General features: G+C 33.5%; 1 protein-coding gene across 4 annotated transcripts in view; it reads left to right on the top strand.

Annotated features, from left to right (window-relative positions):
* Dop1a (DOP1 leucine zipper like protein A) overlaps window positions 1-21,547 on the top strand; it is a 106,810-nt gene that overhangs the window by 28,813 nt on the left and 56,450 nt on the right. For all 4 annotated transcript variants that reach the window (XM_071613236.1, XM_071613234.1, XM_071613233.1 and 1 more), the window contains exons 2-7: window positions 4,468-4,658; window positions 5,695-5,876; window positions 10,284-10,454; window positions 12,764-12,957; window positions 14,104-14,198; window positions 21,195-21,294. In XM_071613236.1, the coding sequence (XP_071469337.1) occupies window positions 4,521-4,658; window positions 5,695-5,876; window positions 10,284-10,454; window positions 12,764-12,957; window positions 14,104-14,198; window positions 21,195-21,294 (880 nt within the window). In that variant the 5' untranslated portion in view covers window positions 4,468-4,520. The remainder of the gene's footprint in view (window positions 1-4,467; window positions 4,659-5,694; window positions 5,877-10,283; window positions 10,455-12,763; window positions 12,958-14,103; window positions 14,199-21,194; window positions 21,295-21,547) is intronic.

Below are 21,547 nucleotides of genomic sequence, written 5' to 3'. Positions count from 1 at the left end.
CTCACTTGAAATTGATCTGTTTAAATTGTGTATATCATCCTATCTCAATTTGGGCAAATTATATGACTCTAGAAATTTGTTGATGTCTTCAATATTTTCTATTTTATTGGAGTACAGGTTTTCAAAAATAATTTCTAATTATCTTCTGTATTTCTGTAGTGTCTGCTGTGATATTTATTTTTTCATCACGTATATTATTGATTTGAGTTTTCCCTCTCCTTCTCTTTGTTAGCATGGCTAAGGGTCTGTCAATTTTATTTATTTTTTTTTTCAAAGAACCAACTTTTGGTTCTGTCAAGTTTTTCAATTGTTTCTTTTGTTTCAATTTCATTGATTTCAGCTCTGACTTTGATTATTTCCTGTCTTCTTTCTACTGCTTTTGGTGTAGATTTGTTCTTCTTTTTCTAAGGCTTTGAGATGTAGTGTTAAGTCATTTATTTGTTAACTTTTTCTTCTTTTAAGGAATGAACTCTATGCAATAAACTTTCCTCTTAGAACTGCTTTCATAGTGTCCCAGAGATTTCGATATGTTGTATCTGTGTTCTCATTCACCTCTAAAAATTTTTAATCTCCTCCTTGATGTCTTCTGTAACCCATTGTTCATTCAGTAGCATATTATTTAGTCTACAAGTGTTGGAGTGGATTTTATTTCTTGTTTTATCATTGATTTCTAATTTTATTCCATCATTATCTGATAGAATGCAGGGTATATTCTACTTTTTAATATTTACTAAGAGTTCCTTTGTGGCATAGTGCATGGTCTATTTTAGAGTAGGATCCATGTGCTGCTAAGAAGAAAGTATATTCTCTTGTTGAAGGTTGGAATATTCTATATATGTCAGTTAAGTCTAAGTTATGGATTGTATTATTGAGATCTGTAGTTTCTTTGTTCAGCTTTTGTTTGGAAGATCTATCTAGTGATGAAAGAGGTATGTTAAAGACACTCAAAATTATTGTGTTGTAGTCTATTTGACTCTTTAACTTGAGAAGAGTTTGTTTGATGAACATAGCTGCCCTGTTGTTTGGGGCATATATATTTATAATTGTTAAGTCTTGTTGGTATATGGTTCCATTGAGCAGTATGTAGTGTCTTTCTTTATCCTTTTTGATTGACTTTAGTTTGAAGTCTACTTTATTTGATATGAGGATGGAAACCCCTGCTTGCTTCCACAGTCCATGTGAATGGTATGATTTTTCCCAACCCTTCACCTTCAGTCTGTGAATGTCTTTTTCTATGAGATGAGTCTGAGGCAACATATTGCTGGGTCTTTTTTTTTTTTTAAATCCAATCTGCTAGTCTATGTGAGTTTGATTGGTGAGTTTAAGCCATTAACATTCAGGGTTATTATTGAGACATGATTTGTATTCCCAGCCATTTCTGTTTATTTTTGATATTTAATGTGACTTGGTTTCTCCTCTGATTAGATTTTCTGTATGCTAGGCATTTTCATTATAGTGTGCCTTGGTGTAGATCTGTTGTAATTTTGTATATTTGAGGTCCTGTAAGCCTCTTGTATTTGGTTTTCCAATTCATTCTTCATGCTTGGGAAATTTTCTGATACTATCTCATTGAAGAGATTGTGCATTCCTTTGGTTTGAAACTCTGTGCCTTCCTTTTTCACAATAACTCTTAGATTTGGTCTTTTGATGCTGTCCCATAATTCTTGGATGTTCTGTTCCTGGTTTCTAACTTTCTTCACTATGTAATCAACTTTATTTTCCAGATTGTATACTTTGTCTTCATTATATGACATTCTTTCTTCCACATGATCTAGTCTGTTGGTTATGCTTTCTATTGAGTTCTTTATTTGATTTATTGTATCCTTCATTTCAAGGATTTTCGGCTTTTTTTTTTTAGGGTCTCTCTCTCTCTCTCTCTCTCTCTCTCTCTCTCTCTCTCTCTCAGTAATCTTTTGCTACCTGTATTTGTTCTCTTATCTCATTGTTGGAGTGATCAGTTTTTGCTTGTATTTTCTCATTTAGGTCATTATTTAATTCACAGATTATAGGTTTTGTTATTATCGTGTACTAGTTTGTTTGGGGCACTTTCCTCCCATGGTAGTCTGCTGGTTGGAAGGGGCAGTCCTGCGCCAGAGGCTAGGCTCTGTTGGGTGTCTGCCCCATCTTGGGTGGACTGGGCCTGCTGTGCTCCTGGGTCCAGCAAAGGCCGGTGTGGGTGGATCTGGGACCCTGGGCTTGACCTCCTGCTGTACTCTGCTGGTCAGAAGGGGCGGTCCTGTGCCAATGGCTTGGCTCTGCCAGTGTCTGCCTCGCAGGGGAGGAGTGAACCAGGCCTACTGAGAGCCTGGATCCCTGTGTGCTGATGTGGATAGTCTGGGCTGGATCTTGGCTCCTGGAGTAGTCCACTGGTCAGAAGGGGTGGTCCTGCACCAGAGGATAGGCTCTGGTGAGTATCTGCCCCACCAGGAAAGGGGTGGACCAGGTGTGCTGTGCACCTGGGCCCTGCAGAGGTCGGTGGGGGTGGATCTGGGCCGAGTCTTGTGATAATTTTATGTTTAACTTTTTGAGAACCATCACACTGTTTTTCAAAGAAGCTGCATCAATTAGTTCTCACTCCAGAAGTTTATGAGTGTTCCAGTTTCCCAATATCTTGACCAACACTTGTTATCGTCTACTATTGTTATTATTATTATCATCATTATTGCCATCCTAAGGGGTGTGAAATATTATCTCATAGTTTTGACTGGCATTTCCCTGATGATTGATGTTGAGTGTTACTTCATGTACTTACTTAGCATTTGTGTATTTTCTTTGTAGAAATGTCTATTCATATTCTTGCTCATTTTTTAAATTTTTTGTTCTTTTAGCATCATCTTGGGAAACATTCTTTATATATCTAGTTTAAGCACCGTGTCAGATATGTGGGAGATAATATTTTCTCCTTTCAGTTGTCTTTTCACTTTCTTGGTGGTATCATTTGCAGCACAGAAGCTCTCCTTTGATGAAGTTGTAATGTATATTTTATTTTTATTTTTTGCTTGTGTTTTTTTAATATTGTTTTTAGGGACCTGCATAAACATTTAAAGGGGTCATGAAGATTAACTCCTGTATATTCTTCTAGGAGTTTTATAGCTCTAGTTGGTACATTCAGATCTGTGATCCATTTTAAGTTTATTTTTGTACAGTTGAGCAAATTCATTTTTTTTCAAGCATGAGATATCCAGGTATCTTAAACTGCTTGTTGAAAATATTATTATACCCCAATGGAATTGTTTTGGTATCCACGAAGCTCAGTCTGAGACTTCCCTGCCCATCCACAAACATAGCCATCAGTAAAGGTACAGGTGTTTAAAAGTCAGGATACAAAGAATGTAGAGGAGAAACCACATTGATTTTTCAGTTAAGCTTCAATTATGTCCTTGTTGTTATTCTGTTAATTATCTATTGCTGTGTAACTGTAACATATTTCCCCAGAATGCAGTGACCTAAAACAGAAAACTTTCTGTTGGTCATGAATCTGAGAAACTTAGCTATGTAGTTCTGACTTTGGGGTCTCTTACTAAGTGACATTCAAGGTGTCTGTTGGGTGTATAGTCAAATCAAGGCTTGGCTGGGGTTGGAAGATAACTTCTAAGATGACTCACTCACAGGGACTGTGACAAAGCCTTGGTTCTTCACCATAGGGACCTCTATGTAGAGTTCCTCAAGGTATTTCATGATATGGCCGCTGGTTTGGCCCAGTGATTTAAGAGAGTAAACAGGAAACTGAAGGGCTGGGAATATAGCTCAGTAGCATCGCATTTTCCTAGTATGGGGCAAACCGTGGATTCAATCTCCAGTATCACACAAACACACAGGAAACTGAAGTGAAGTGCCTTTATTGCATGTTGGTTATTATCTATTGTCTTGTCTTCTTTATTCTTTTCATTAAAATTGAGTCACAGTGTTTTCAAAGGAACATCAAATATTTTGTGGACATATTTTAAGCCACATATTCTGGTCAGTTTTATTCAAAGGGAAATCTAATCCCATACAGCTGATGTTCCTTCATGCTAGATACCTAATAAATAAAATGATCTTCAAAATTGTCCCCCCCATGTCCTCGATGTTTCCAGTCTAACAAGTCTTAATTTATTTTAGCATCAAGACAAAGTAGAAGGCTGTGTGTGTGTATGTGTGTGTGTGTGTGTGTATAAAACGTTCTATCAACAAATGTGACAGAAATAACATGATTTTTAAATTGAAATAAATGTCATAAAATTTCTTTTTTGTATCCCTAAATTCTCAAACATTTCCCAGTTTCCCTACAGGAAAGAATGCACATGTAGTTATCATTGAGTCTTTTTTGAATACTTCAATCACCTGTGAACTAGGAGACCTGAATTTTTACCACTTCTAACTTATGAAACATTTTAAAGTTAGCCATTACCTTTATAGTAGGACCATATGAACCCATTTCAGTAATTTGCTTTGTAACCTTGAGTCCTCCTACACACTCTTTTGTAGGTAATGATTTTGCATGAGTTTGGAACTAGTCTTTAGCTGAACACTGTGGGAGGATGAACACAGAAGAAGTGGAGTTATTGAGTGACTCCAAGTACAGAAACTATGTAGCTGCAATTGACAAAGCACTGAAGAATTTTGAATATTCCAGTGAATGGGCAGATTTGATATCAGCACTTGGAAAACTTAACAAGGTATGTTTATCTTGTCCATTTCATTAAAAGATTAAAAAATCAGAAATCTGTGTTTATCTTATTGGATTTCTCTAAATCTTGAAGTAAAGAATATGCAGTCATAACTAAACATTAATTTTGATAGTGCTATTTTACTTTATTATTTCAAAGCATACTGTTTAGCACTTTTGAAGTTCTAATTAAAAAACAGAGCTTTAAAAATAGAGTTATTATCATTGTTATCACTTATAAAAACACAAGACTGGGAAGCAAAGATGCTGCTAACTAACTATAAGGGTTAGTAAGTTTTCTAGTTGAGCATCAGATATGGTTCTGGAGTTCCTGGCAACAAAATGAAAAACTGCAAGTGGAAAGCAGTAACTGTTGTATCCTTTCCAAATGATGCGTGTATAGCAACAAGGAAACGTTTTATAAGCTTTAGCTGTGATTCAGTACTTTTTACAAAGGCAACGCTATATATAGTCACTTAGACCTTGGAGCTTGGCTTTGAATTGATCCTTCTTCATGTATCTGGTTTAAACCACACTTATTATAGTAGCATCACTGATAATCTCCTAGCTTTTCATTTTAACTTTTTGCTTTTTAACTGAGATGAAAATTTTCTCAACTTACACCCTTAATTTTACAATTGTTTTTGTTATTAACTAAGAATGCTCTAAATATTAAAAAGGATATATGGGAAAAGTATGGTCTTACAATAATTAACATCAAGCGTCATAGCACACTTAGAAATTTATCTTAAAATACATGGCAAAGACACTCATTTTCAACTCAATACTCACTACAGATAATAACCTCTTCTCTCCATAAATTTGTCTTGGCAAGTATTGTTTCAATAACAATATGCTCTTTCTGTTAACATGGAATGGATATATTTTTAAGCAAATTAATAATTTTTTTAAAAATTTCAAATAAAATATATATTGATGTCACAGACAAAAATGAATGCCCTACAATGATAATTTTTATAACATGCGAGAAAATGGAATAAAACGAAATATTTTTTTCTCATCTGCATTAAAATGTTTTCTTCAAGGTTTTACAAAACAATGCAAAGTACCAGGTAGTACCCAAAAAGCTGACCATAGGCAAGCGCCTTGCTCAATGTCTACATCCAGCATTACCAGGTGGAGTTCATCGGAAGGCACTTGAAACATATGAAATTATCTTCAAAATCATTGGACCTAAGCGACTTGCCAAAGATCTTTTTTTATATAGGTAAGAATGATTTTATTATCTATTTCATATAATATAAATTAAAATGTATTGCTAACTCTTATGCTTTCTGCACTAAAAACTGAAAAATTGAAAGTTCCTTTATGACCAAAAGTTTTTGATTCCAATCTTAACTATTTCAGTTAAGTAATATAGAAAAACTTAGACCATTCCTTAAGGTAAGTTTCTTTTTTATTCTCAGCAGTCATTTATGAAAGAAGAATTTTCATTCAAAATCATTGGAACTATAGAACAGTCTACCTTTTTTAAGCTTGAAAATTTGCCTGATAAAAAATAAAATTCCTTGATTTCTAACATTATTTACCATTCTTTATTTTCAGTTGGCTTCCGTGGAATTACTTTTTCTTGTTTACTCTTTGTAAATCTCCTTTATCAGCCTTTTTTTCTTTACCTGAATTCAATATTTGCATTTCTTACTTAGTAACCTATACGTTCTTATATTTAGTAACCTATACATTCTTATATTTCCACTTTATATTTTCTCATCAAGTAAGTTTATCCACAACCATGATTTAAAAAAAAAAAAATTTTGTAGTTATAGATGGACAGAATGCCTTTATTTTATTTGTTTATTTTTATGTGGTGCTGAGGATCGAATCCAGTGCCTCATACATACTAGGCACGTGCTCCGCCACTGAGCTACAGCCCCATGTTACAACCATGATTTTTTAAAAAAGTTTATTATGTATATGTAAGGTACAACATGATGTTATGAAATACATAAAGATAACAAAATGGTTACTACAATTAAGCAAATTAAAATATCCATCATTATCTCACATTGTTACCTTTTTGTGAGTCTTTGTATGTGTGTATGTTAGAGAGGCAAGAGCAACTAAAATCTACCCAATTAGTAAAAACAAATCAGTATTAACTATGGTCCTCATGTCGTATGTTAGATCTCAAGATATTTTCATTATACTTATCTGCTGCCTTGAATTCATTGACCTACATCTCCCTATCTTCTTCCATCCCTCATAATCAGAGTTTTGTCCTTTATGCGCTGACTCCCAAATTGATATCTCTAGCTCTGGATTTAGCTTTAAACTCCTGAATTACCTGATCTCTGAGGATCTTTACAAGCAGGTACAGCTTTATGTTTTCAAAATTAAACTCATCCTCTGTTCCTGGAAATCTGGTCTTCCTGCAGTGTACTAAAGCTCAGTGAATTGCACTACCTTCTGTCTACTCACACAAGCCTGAAATCAGAGCTACACATGATATCTTATTAGTCCCACATATATTCTCCCACCACCCCTTTACAGTCTGCCACTAAGACTTCTGTCTCATGGTTATGAGCAGAGGATTCTGGAGTCAAATTAGCTCTATGATCTTCAACCATTTTCACCTCTTTATATACTTACCTGCAAAATAGAAATAAGGTTACTAATGCCATACGGTTGTTAGAATTTAAAATGTTAAGTTACCAAAAGTACTTAGAACAATGTGCTGCATATAGCAAGTACTTAATAAATATTAGCTATTATTACAATATGTGTCAAATATATCTATTTTCTCAGCACCTTCACTGGCAGCATCCAGTCTTAGTAAGCATCACCTCTAGCCTGTGCTTTGTCATTGGCCTCCTAACATTCACCCACCACCTGATTTTCTTAAACTCTGCTCTCTGCACAGTACCAGAATAATCTAAAATATTTAATAAATAATGCCTCTTGTATCTTCTAAGACATCATGTAAAATCACACTCAAAATTTGATTTCTCCTATGATATGTATATAACTCCAGTCACTTTTGTGATCAAAAAAATGTGCAAGGATTTCTCCCTACCAGGAAGCAAGCAGGTAGTTTTGCAGAGAACATCAACTGGGCATCCTCTAGTCTAATTCAGTTTTAATGCTGTGTTCCTGGAGATAGTGTCAGATTTCACTGGTTGAGAGCTCATTCCACAAGACTACTACCACTTCTGACACCAGGAGCAAGTCCAAGCTTCCAGAACATTTGACCAACTGACTACAAGTTAGGGTTCCACTACCTCCTCTTTGGGCTTAATTAATTTGCTAGAGCAGCTAAAGAACTCAGGGAAACATTCACCAGTTTATCATAAAGGATATTTTAACAAATTCAAATACACAGCCATAAGAAGAGAGAGATGGGGCAAGATCTGAAGGGTCCTGAGCACAGGAACTTCCATCCCTGTGGAGTTGGGATACACCACCCTCCTGGTGGGTGAATGAGTTCAGAAGCTTTCTGAACCCTCATCCTTTTGGGTTTTTATTGGACACTTCTACATATGCGTGATTAAAGCATGTGTAGAAACATGATTAGACAAAAAAAGGTATGCTCGAATGCAAAAGACTGAGTAGGGAAAACAGCAAAGCATGCCTCATCAGATTGTTCTTGGCCCTTCTGGGTAGCTTTCCTTCTTCCTTGGTATGGGGAGGACTCTTTCTGAAATGTGGGTGTCTGATCTATCAACCATGGTAGGTCAGAGAATTTCTTTATGGCTACCTGAAAGTCAGAAAGGCAAGGAAAATTAGTTTCTATGGCCCACCTTGAATGAAGAGAAATTCTAGTTTCTGTGGCCTGCCTTTGAGAGAAAAAGGAGCAAGTGAAAGGGAGATAAAAGATAAGATTCTTTGCTTTATGAAGCCTAACGCTCCCCCAGTATCATAACAAAACACTGTCTTTCATCTTCATTGCTATAAACCAAGGACAGATGGTCAAATACTTAAACGGAAGATATGCGTATTGCTCTATTCACTTAGAACAGAGGTGATGTAGTCTAATAAAAGATATGCTTATTGCAGTAGTGATTTAATAAGTAACAAGAGCTTTCAGACTTAAAAGCCAAGAACCATGAATGAAAACCAAATTTAAATTATATTATATTGTGTGCATCTATGAACATGTAACAACAAATCCCATCATTTTGTACAACTATAATGCACCAATTTTAAAAAGTGAAATAAAAAGGAAAGCCAAATTTATATTACAGCATCACATGTAGAACTATCATGATTTAAGACACAGAGGTGATAAGTTGGAAGAAATGCATAAATACATGCACACGTGTATATATCTCTCCTCCCTTAAAAGTTGATATAGCTTGGCAGCTTTAATCAAGGAGGTAGTTAAAATAAAGGTTTTGGAGTTTGGTTGTTGCTGTTATTTATTCTCTTCTTAGAATCATGCGGAAATATTTGAGTACAATGTTGAAAAGCAAAGATTTTGGTGGAAGAAGATAGAAATTACAGGAAAGAAAAAGGAAAATGAATGAGGCTGGTCCCTGGCAAATTAAAAACAATGGTCCCTGGGGCACATGAAAGAAAGTAGTCTCAAAGGCTGACTATAATTATATGTGACCTAAAGATATCTTTAGGTCAATCTGTATCTAAAATTGGAGGCAGAAATGTAAGGAGTTGAAGATTATTTCTATTTTGTATATAAACTAGAAGTAAGAGAGTCATAATTCAGTTGTTAAGTGCCTCCTAAGTGCAGACATGGTACTGAGGACTTAAATACAGAAATAAAAAAACATCATGATATTTCTGTGGGTTTCTGATATTTACAGTCTTTTAAAGAAGACACATGAAACAATTTAAAGCAATAAATGTTCTAATAAGATAGTATTAAGTACAATGGAAACTTCAATTAGGGAACCTAACCTAGTCTAATTAGGAGGCAGTATCCTTAAGAAAATGACATAGGCTGGACTTGAACATTTAAGGATCACCCAGACATACAAAAAGGATATAAGTAAAGAAATCAGTGAGGAATCATCCAGTATAGCTGGAGTAGAGGGTGCGAGGGACAAAATTGGTGAGTGTACATGGGGTGTACAGAAGCATGCAGTAGCCGAATCTTAAGATAAGGCCACATTGCCAATAGGAAACTAATGAAAGTTCAACTGAGACCAACAATTTCGTTAAGATGATAAAATAATGGTGGTCTCTTCTAGGTACGTGTCTGGTAGAGATAAAGAGAATTTATTATATTCAAAAAAATATCAAGGAGTGTGATATGGAGAGAAAACCTGATGATTGATTTTTGGAGTGGAAGACTTTTTCTTAAAGGGTCTAGAGTGAGCCAGATAGATGGTGATAACAGTATTTTGAAATGGCAGTATTATAGTAAGAAACTGGTTTTAGTGAAAAGGGGAGAATTCTGTTTGGGAATTATGAAATATGTGGACTTCATCAAATAGCTAAGTTGCTCCTGGGTTCTTCAGTATGAAGCTCAGGTGAGAAAACTGGTATAGTTTAATGTATGTAGAAGTCTTCAATTTATAGTATCATTTTAAAGCAGCCAGTACGTTTACTATTTCTTCAAAACATAAAAGATTTATATAGAGTTATAATTACAAATGAACTGATATTTTGTCATTATTTTACTTTTTCCCCTTCCTCCTTTTGTTGTTGTTTTAAATAGTTCTGGATTATTTCCTCTTCTTGGAAATGCTGCCATGTCTGTGAAACCAACTTTGCTCAGTTTATATGAGATATATTACTTGCCTTTGGGTAAAACACTGAAGCCTGGTCTACAAGGGTTGCTAACTGGTATTCTCCCTGGCTTAGAAGAAGGATCAGAGTACTATGAGAGGTAAACTGGTATTTGGTACAACTATGTAATCTACATCATGCATTTGTCAGCAAGCATCCATACATATGTTTTAACATCATAAAAATTAATTTTATGTCTTACTTCTAGATATTTCAGTATATTACATTAAGATTTCTATAGCAATAAAATTATTATATCTATAACATACTGAAAGTATAGCTGTATGGTATAAGTACAGATGTAGGAGATAGATGGACTGGGTTTAAATCTTGCCTGTATACATGCCTAATGAGCTTAGGAAAGCTTTTAAAATAGCTTCTTCATCTATCAAACTTATTCATCTATCTAATATTTATTTCATTGTGTTATTATAATAATGAAATCACTTAGTCCAGTGCCTTGCACATATAACTTATTCAAAAAATTGTGATTCATAATTTGTATTCTTTTTCTCTTATTTCTGTGATCCAAAATTTAAAATAAGAAGATATTTATCGAGAGTGGTTGTTTTTGTTTTGGGTACTACAGGTTTAACCTAGGAATGCTTTACTAATGAGTTACATCCCAGTCCTTTTTAATTTTTTTTTTTTTTTTTTTTTTTTTGAGACAGGATCTCCCTAGGTTGCTTAGGGCCTCACTAAATTTCCCAGGCTGACCTAAAATTTGGTGGTTTTCCTGCCCCAACCTTCTGAGTCGCTTGTATTACAGGCATGTGCCACTTTGCCCAGCTAACAGAACATTTCAATTAATGAAAAGAGTGGAAAACTGGTCCTAAAGTTTTATGGTCCAAAACTATACCAAAAGTTTTAAAATTGGTAATGGAAAAAAATAGGCTTAATATCAAGTATAGTGCTATTTCACTAGGTATTGACATGATATTTTTTGATATTTTAGCTTTTCAAAGAAAATGATCTGATTTATTTTAGAACCTATTATAATTTTTTGATAGCTAATAGTTGTAGACAATGAATAATAACATAAAGTATCTTTACCATTTCATCACTGATATTCTTACCAAATAAACTCAGGCAGGAAAAATTGAAAATGCCAAATTTATTTTGAGTGTACTTGATTATTTAAAATTTAAATAATTTATTCATGTGCACTGACCAGTTATTTTGTTGTATTTTATGTACTCCCATAATATAGTAAGAATTTAACCCTGAAAACATTGGATTACCTTGTAGGCTACTTTGAAAAAATAATTTTATTCTCAAAGTTTATTATTTTCTTTAAATTTAATTTAAATTTAACTAGTTTTGCTTATAATTTTAGAAATTTAATATGGAATTATTTCCTTTAGTTTATAAATCAGTTTTGTTCCTGATTATAATATTCTACGGTTTGTAAACTAGGTACAATAGCACACACCTGTAATCCTACCTACTCAGGAGGCTGAGGCAAAACAATCACAAGGTCAAAGCCAAACTGGGAAATTTAGTGATACCGTGTCTCAAAATTTTAAAAAGGGCTGTAGATTTAGCTCAGTGGTATAGCATCCCTGTATTTAATCCCAGGTACCTAAAAGGAAAAAAAAAGAAGAAGAAAAAGAAAAAAAAAAGAAAGAAAGGAAAAAGGGGGACTCATAGGTGCATTACTATTTTAATGCTTAGATAAATTGGGACCAAAAGAGATTACAGTGTTATCTCTTGATTTGACAATACTTTAATAGTCTTTATGTATTACATGGTTTATCTTACATTAAAAACAAGTAATTATTCTTTATGCAGTTCTTAAAGCACTAAAACACCTTTGATTTCATAGGTCTGATTCATTAAAGCTATCATGAACTATATAGTATGTGATTTTTTTTTTTTAAAAAAAGACATTTGAAAATGTCTTAAGATTTTTTAGGACAATAAAAGATGTGTTCTACCTTGGTTTAACATATCATAGGTCTGATTCATTAAAGCTATCATGAACTATATAGTATGTGATTTTTTTTAAAAAAAAAAAGACATTTGAAAATGTCTTAAGATTTTTTAGGACAATAAAAGATATGTTCTACCTTGGTTTAATATTAACTAAAATGTGTATATGGTATTTTATTAGAGTAATTTAACAACCTAATGACATTAAATAGACTTGTGGTAGTATTTTTATTGTTCTTATTTTACAAATGAGAAGACTGAACTAAAGAAAGATTAAGTAAATAGTGGAGCCATGGCTTAATCTAGTCCTCTAACTCTGAAGAATATTATTCTTCCTGTCTATCACACATGTTTCCAGAGTGGAGAATATGAGTACAGCATAGATGCTTTCATACATTTTTGGAAGAAAATAATTGATATCCTTTAATGTGACATTAAATATTTCCTTTCTTGCACCACTTTATTTTGTTACTTCAGAACAAACACATTGTTGGAAAAGGTTGCCGCTGCGGTAGACCAGTCAGCGTTCTACAGTGCTCTTTGGGGTAGCCTTCTCACCAGTCCTGCTGTTCGTTTACCTGGAATTACCTATGTGCTCGCCCATTTGAACAGGAAGCTTTCTATGGAAGATCAACTTTATATAATTGGTAGCGATATTGAGCTAATGGTAGGTCTAATATTGTGGTTGCTCATTTCACAACTTATTTATTTATTTATTTATTTTTTGAGCCAGGCACTATTCAACATGGATGTTGAGGATTATTCAATGAATAAAATTTCTATTTTTCACAGAGCTTACATTTTTTTACCAAAAAAACCCCAAAGATCAAAATTATCAGTAATTATTGATCTTAAGAAGCTTAATATTTTCATGAATAAGAATTGTTATTTATGTCTGTTTCTCTATTATCTGTTATTCAGCAAATTAATGGGTACTATTATTACTATCTTACTAACTGATCCAACTACTGTTAACATAGTTACATTTATTATATTCCAAGGTGAACCTTTTCTTCAATCTTTATAAGAAAACATGAATTTTATATAAAGTAACAGACAGATTCTGCATGGGATTTGTGTGACAGATGTAGTACTAAAGCAGACATTGTAAGATAGTAGAAAAGAATCACATTGATTGTTTATTTATACTTTTTAATTTCAAGATTAAAGTGTGATTTACGTTCACTGAAGTTAATCCTTCTGTATGAACAGTTGTATGAATTTTGACAAACACATAAAATAATGTAACTTCTACTACAATCAAGATACAGAATACTACGTCATCCCCAAAAGTTCTATGCCCTTTTTAGTTGGTCCCCTTCTTCTACACCAGGCCCTTGCAAACACTGTTCTGTTTTCTGTTTCTATAGTTTTGCTTTTTCCAGAGTGCTATATAAATGAAATCATGCTATGTTTAGCCTTCAAGTATTGTTTTCCACTTTTCTTAACATTTGAGTTCGTCCATGCTTTTGTATGTATCACTGATTTGCTACATATTCTTCCATTGTAAGATGGTACCACAATTTGATTAATGGACATTTAACTTGGAGCCCATTTGGGGCAAATATTAATAAAGCTACAATAAACATTTGCATACAGATATTTGTATAGACATATGTTAGGGATTGCTTGGTGAAGTTACTAGAAAACCCCACAGGTTATATAATACTAATACTGTAAACATTTGTTTGTAACCTCTTTGATCTTCAGAAGCATACTTTTATGTATTAGAGAAAATGAAGAATTGTTACATTTTTTATGGCAAATTTCCCAGCATAACAGACAAAAGGTGATAAAGATTCTTTTATTTCAGGTAGAAGCAGTAAGTACTTCAGTGCAGGACTCAAGTGTACTTGTACAGAGAAGCACACTGGACCTCATACTCTTCTGTTTTCCATTCCACATGAGTCAGGTAAAACATTGCTACTATCAATAAAAGGCATTCATAGAAAATCAGATCCATGATGAATGGTTATTTTTTAAAGGTATTATGGTAGAGTGTTTTGTTTTATAAATCAGCATGTGCATAAAAAAATAGGTTCCTTTATTTATTTATTTACTTATTCATTCATACATATGTACATCTGTACCAGGGGTTAAACCCAGGGGTGCTTAACCACTGAGCCACATTCCCAACCTGTTTTTTTGTTTTTTGTTTGTGTGTGTGTGTGTGTGTGTGTGTGTGTGTGTGTGTTTTAATTTTGAGACAGGATTTCACTAAGCTGCTTAGAGTCTCTGTAAGTTGCTGAGACTGGCTTTGAATCTGGATCCTCCTGTCTCAGCATCCTAAGGCGCTAGGATAATAGGCACATGCCACCGCCCTTGCTACAAGTCCATTTTTAGGAGTGAAAATTTGTGCAAATTCTGAAGAAAAATAGATTTTCTGATTTGATAGAATATGGTAATTGAATTCGAATACTTCAAAGTTCTATAAAAAGCAAGAGGGTAGAGAGAGATGATGCAGGGGAGGGGAGGGGAGGGGGGATAGGAAAGGCAGCCGAATACAACAGACACTAGTATGGCAGTATGTATAAACGTGGTTGTATAACCAATGTGATCCTGCAATCTGTACATGTGGTAAAAATAAGAATTTATACCCCATTTGAATCAAATGTATGATATATGATATGTCAAGATCATTGTAATGTTTTGAGCAACTAATAAAAAAAAAAAAGCAAGAGGGGCTCATTGTTAATTCAAAGCCAATACTCTGACCCAGGCTTTTATCTAGCCAATATCAATCTGTCATGTTGCCTTATCTTGCTCTGGTGATTTGGGGATTCATACCAGAACCATAGAAGAGTTAGGTATAATTTGAGAGACAAGTATTTAGTCACTGTGATATCTGCTAATAATTTTATTTCAAATCAGAGTAACTGACTTGCCAAATCATAACAAAGTGTTTCCATTACTGGAGCTTAATTTAATCTGTCTTTATTTTCAAAGAAATGATCTAAATATTTTTTTTTAATTTTTAACTTTGATGAGTGATTTAGAGCACCAGAATGTAAGCATTCAGAGTAGAGGAAATATATACTTAAACGAAGCAATAAGATACAGATAATTTCTACCTTGAAAAAGTAAGCTTATTTCTAAAAAGGAATTAGCAGAAAAGACTATTGTGATTTTCATAATGACCATTGGCTAATTTTTCTGTGTTATTTTATTCAATTTTTTCTTTATCGTTCTACTTGTTGTTGTTAGTTTATTATTATTTATTCAAATTAAGTAATAATTGAAGACTTACACTTCATTGTCTATGTTGTCACTAATTGGGAAATAAACCACCTCTAGCTTCTGTTTTGAAACTCACCCCTTAACCAGGAGCCTTTATTCTGTCCTTGAGCTTTTCACAGAAACCCTTACTAGAAAATCTCAGTATACTCTAAACCTGCCCATGCTCTAGTATAGGTGTGGACAAATAGTCCACTAGGTAAGAGTGAATTTTTAATTTTTTTAAAAGCTTTTAAATAAAGAGGGAGGTGATTTTTTTTTTTTTTAAGGAGAAGGAGGAGGAGGAGGAGGAGGAGAAGGAGGAGGAGGAGAAGAAGGAGGAGGAGGAGGAGAGATCAGGAGAGTAGATAAAGGAGAATGAAGGAAGGACAGCGGGATGGGATAGGGAAAGACAATGGAATGCATCTAACCTAACTATGCTATGTGCATATATGAATATACCACAGTGAACATCAACAGTATATATACATCCACAAGACATTAACAAAAAAATTAAGTAAATAGCAGAAATATCAGTAGAGGGAAAGAAAATAGGTGGTAGGGGGGGAAGGGAAAGGGGAAATATTGGGGAACTGAATTAGAACAAATCATATTCCATGCTTTTATGATTATGTCAGAATAAATCCTATTGTTATGTGTAACTAAAAATAACCAATCAAAATTGAAATTGAAAAAATATCTTGTAAAAGAAAACAAAGAATACCCCCAAAATATATGTGGTCCAAAAACATAAAACATAACTTACTATCTGGCTCTTTATCAAAAAAAATTTGTTGACCTGTGCTCTTGAATTTTCTTCCCTTCTAAATGGTCAATATTAATAATCCCTCAGTTGATAGGTTCCTCAACAGGATCTGAGGAATTAAGTCTTGGTAGACTTAAATTAGTAAGAACTTAAGTTATAACCTCACTATATCAGTGATTCTAAACCTTTTCAGCTTGTACTTCCTTTACTACTTTATTATTTTACCATCTTTGTGCTCCTACTAGCCAAGATTTTCTCAAACATTACCTTCTACATTTTTTTTACATAAAAAACGTAGTTATGTTGAATATGATTTTTTTAAAGTACACACCTAGTTCTAATATTCTTTTCCCCATTACTGGACCCAATTCTGATACTCTTACCCCTGTTGCTATACCAAATATTAGTCTACCTGAGTCATCTTGTTTTCCTACTTTACCTGTTTTCATATCTTGCATATAATAGACTTTTACCAAGTATTAATTGTTATTGTATCTTAATAGAGCCTGTATTTCTTTATCCCAAAAGTATGATAGATATTATATTACAACTAGACTATTAGATTTGAGCTTGTTTCATGAAATGCTGACTTGACTCTCTAGTGTATACACCTTTGAAATTATAATAGTTTTTTATATATATAGTACAAGTGTGTGGTAATGTCAGTAGTAATCAGAAATTACTTCTTGGCTGGGTGTGTAGCTCAGTGGTAGATGTACAGGACCCTGGGTTCAATCTCAAGAACCCCCCCACCCCCCCAAATAAAGGACTTCTTATACCTTATGTATTTGTTGACAACATTATATATATATATTATGTATAACATTTCAAAATATATATACATTATAGGATGTCTAAAGCAAAGTAATTCATGAATTTATTAGTTCATATCCTTAACATTATCTGTATTGAGACCTTTTAAAATCTTCTTAGTGATTTTGAAAAATATGATACATTGTTATTCAATTTTCAAAAATATAATACATTGTTGCTAACTGTAGTAACCATGTCCTACAGTAGTTTTCTTGAAATTTTTCCTCCAGTCTAACTGAAATTTTGTATCCTTTGACAAACATCTACTACTTCTTGCTTTGTTAAGAGTAGTTTTTTTTCCCCAAATAAGATTGGGAAATGTGCTTTTAAAAAATGTTGTGAGAATATCCATAAACCACATATCTGATGTTGAATAGACAAATCATCAGTTCTCAAATGCTTTGATTACAGTACCCCATTATACTAAAAAAAAAATATTGAGGATTCTAAATATCTTTTGCTTATATATGCTAGAGCTATCTGTATTTATGTTAAAAATTAAAACAGGAAAATTAAAAATATTCATTAACTTATTTTAAAATAGCAATAACAATGTTATTATACTAGCATAACAGTTTTTTTTTTTTAAAATATTTATTTATTAGTTCTTGGTGGACACAACATCTTTGTTTGTATGTGGTGCTGAGGATCGAACCCGGGCCGCACGCATGCCAGGCGAGCGTGCTACCACTTGAGCCACATCCCCAGCCCCAAGCATAACAGTTTTTGAAAGTATGTTCCCACATATAAAAAAAAACTTAATGAGAAGCATTGTTTCATATTTGTTGCCAGTTTATTTAATATCTGGCCTAAAAGCACAAAGCAGAAAGTTTATACCTGCTTCTGTGATATAAATTCCTTTGTTTGAAGTATATGAAGAAAAATCTGCTCTCACATTGATATGTAGTTAGAAAAGCAAGGAGTAGCCAGGCACAATGGCATATGCCAGTGGTTCAGGAGGCTGAGGCAGGAGAATCACAGGTTTAAAGCCAGCCTCAACAACTTATTGAGACCCTGTCTCTAAATTTTTTTTAAAAGGCTGGGGATGTTGCTCAGTGATTAAATGCCCTGGGTTCAATGTCCAGTACCAAAAAGAAAAAAAAAAAAAAAAAAGCAAGGAGTACTTCAATAGTATCCTTTTAAAGTTGCATATTCTTTGATATTACACCAACATTTGAGAAACTATAGCTTTTAAAAATTATTGCGAATGGAGTCTAAAACTATCAATGAACTTTACAGATTCTGGTTTTTGTTGTTGTTTGTTTGTTTGTTTTGGTACCAGGGGTTGAACTCAAGGATACTTAACCACTAAGGCACATCCATCCCTAGCCCTTTTTATTTTTTTATTTTGAGATAGGATCTCACTAAGTTGTTAGGGCCTCACCAAGTTGCTGAGACTGGCTTTGAACTTGCAATCCTCCTGCTTCAGCCTCCCAAGCATCAGGGATTACAGACATGTGCCGCCACACCTGCCAACATACTCTGTTTCATTGAAATTCACTTGTCTATCTTGCACTTTCATTGGAACATTTACTCATATATCTGTTTGTAACATCATGATTGCTTATTTAGAAAATCCTAGTTTACAGAATTATTCAGACATTCCAAATGTGGACATATTTCATTATATAATATCAATTATACTTATTGCTGTTACTATTAATCTTGTCAGTAGACATTTTAGGTATTGTGAAACTTTTGAGCCCAATAATGGAAAGCTTTCAAACCACTTCATTTCAAAACAATACAACTTCAACATAAATACAAGTTTTATAAAATTCTGAGTTTTCTCATATAATCTCAAATTTTATTGTTTGTAGCTTAATTATTTTCCTTGAAGTGACTGTATCACTTTTGAAAAATGACTGCCAAATGACAAATTCTAAATACTCATCATGTGTAGGTTAGTCATTCTTCCAGTTAAAAATGGTATTCTGTGAAAAAGTTGGTAGTTTAGTTCACAATACTTAATTTCACAAAGCTTGTCCTTGAGACAAGTATCATACTTAAGTGCTTTATGTGTATTTCACATTTCATTAAACAGAATATTAAAAGATATACTCAAGGGTCAATATTTAATGAAACAAATATTTGCTGTTTCATTAACAACATTCTTTTTTTTTTTTTAATTTTTTATTGTTGGCTGTTCAAAACATTACATAGTTCTTGATATATCATATTTCACAATTTGATTCAAGTGGGTTATGAGCTCCCATTTTTACCCCATATACAGATTGCAGAATCACATCAGTTGCACATCCATTGATTTACATATTGCCATACTAGTGTCTGTTGTATTCTGCTGCCTTTCCTATCCTCTACTATCCCCCCTCCCCTCCCCTCCCCTCCCCTCTTCTCTCTCTGCCCCCTCTACTGACATTCGTTTGTCCCCCTTGTATTATTTTTCCCCTTCCCCTCACTTCCTCTTGTATGTACTTTTGTATAACTCTGAGGGTCTCCTTCCATTTCCATGCATTTTCCCTTCTCTCTCCCTTTCCCTCCCACCTCTCATCCCTGTTTAATGTTAATCTTCTTCTCATGCTCTTCGACCCTATTCTGTTCTTAGTTACTCTCCTTATATCAAAGAAGACATTTGGCATTTGTTTTTTAGGGATTGGCTAGCTTCACTTAGCATAATCTGCTCTAATGCCATCCATTTCCCTGTAAATTCTATGATTTTGTCATTTTTTAATGCAGAGTAATACTCCATTGTGTATGTTCATAGCAGCACAATTCACAATAGCTAGACTGTGGAACCAACCTAGATGCCCTTCAATGGATGAATGGATAAAAAATGTGGCATTCATTAACAACATTCTTAAAGAATTATTAAAATGGCTTTTGCATGTTTATACATGCATGCTGGGGCCTTGATGATGGTAATGATGTTCACCATTGAGCTACACAATGAGCCTACTTTGCTGTTTTTGTTTTTGACTTTACTCTAAGAATATGGCATTAAACATATGATGATTACAAGTTGGGTGAATGCTACTGTACTTTTTTTTTTATACTAAGAGTGCCAGTTGTTTAACCTACTTATTGCGTGATCAGGGCAAATGTCCACACCAAAAGCAAAAAAAAGCAAGTAACATCTTGATGTTGTTCTAAGTATGTGTAGCTTCATTGATTATGTATGAATATAAATACCTTGTTGGCTTACTGAAATGAAATAGTCTTAGAGATTCCCAAGGGCCCAGGGATACTTTGAAAGTTACATAGATCATTTGAAGATTTGTTTTCAAAGGAGTAACAATAACTGTTAATGGTATATGTTCTGTAACATCTCAGTTATTTCCAGTTCAGGAAGCATGGGATAGGAAACAATTCACTGGTCTATGCGTCAGTGACACTAACCAGACATTTGAATTTGGCTAAGCACTTGGCCCCTGGGAAGCTCCAATCCTTGATTTATAGAGTGAATGTTAAACTAGCCAATTTCTAAATTACCTTCTAATTCAAAGATTCTATTCTAAAGTAATTATATAGTAATATTCAAAAAATTAACAGCAAAGTCATTATCTGACTTCCATATATTTTTCAACTTTTTACTCTTTTAGTTGAAGTCACATCTCCTTTCATCATTTTTTATGGCTCTGGGAAAGAGGGATAAGAATTATTTAAAATCTGGGAAAAATGAAAAAATATTAAAATTGGTTAAACCTTGATGATTGGTTGCAAAGAAGGTTCATTATATTGTTTTCTGTATTTTTGTATGTTTGAAATATTACAAGTAGAATTTTTGAAAAGAAGAAATAAAGATCATAGAATTGATGAAGGCAGTGACGTTCTAAGGAGTTAGTTGACGACACTAATTGGCATGTGATTTTCTTGTCAGTCTCCCATCTTGCTTTATTTCCCCTGTTTTGTGTTAGATTTTGCTAATTTTCCGTTGTGGTTTCAGTTAAAAAACTAAACAATGATGCTTCCTAAATTTCTTCCTTTTTTCTAATCTGTAAAATGGAAGTAACAATTCCTGTGTTTGAAAGACCAAATGAAATAATGTTATATGAGAATACTTTGTACATCCTAATGCTCAGAACATTTTTTTAAGAAGAAAAACACTGATATACTTCTATATATGATTAAATACAACCACATTTCAAACTTTTTCAGGCTACTCGACCAGATATGATCAGGATTTTGTCAGCAGCCCTTCATGTAGTACTAAGGAGGGATATGTCCCTGAACAGAAGACTTTATGCATGGCTTCTTGGTACGTATTTGATGTTTGTGGTCATATTTGGGGAAAGGTGAAAGGAGATTTGCCATTTATAAGTATTATTAAATTGTATATATGTCCCAAGTGAAAAAAACTACAAGTTTTTCTTGTAAGTGCACAATTAAAAAAAAAAAAAAAAGAACTATCATTGGTGTATCATATGAAGAAATTTCAGAAGCTTCTTAGTTAAAGAGGCTATTTGAATCAATAATCAATATGATAACAAAATTTTTAAAATGTTCAAGTC

This window comes from Marmota flaviventris, chromosome 6 (assembly GCF_047511675.1).
Source record: "Marmota flaviventris isolate mMarFla1 chromosome 6, mMarFla1.hap1, whole genome shotgun sequence".
NCBI classification, from domain to species: domain Eukaryota; kingdom Metazoa; phylum Chordata; class Mammalia; order Rodentia; family Sciuridae; genus Marmota; species Marmota flaviventris.
The sequence above is the reverse complement of the archived record's forward strand: the minus strand, read 5'-3'. Positions and strand labels throughout refer to the sequence as shown.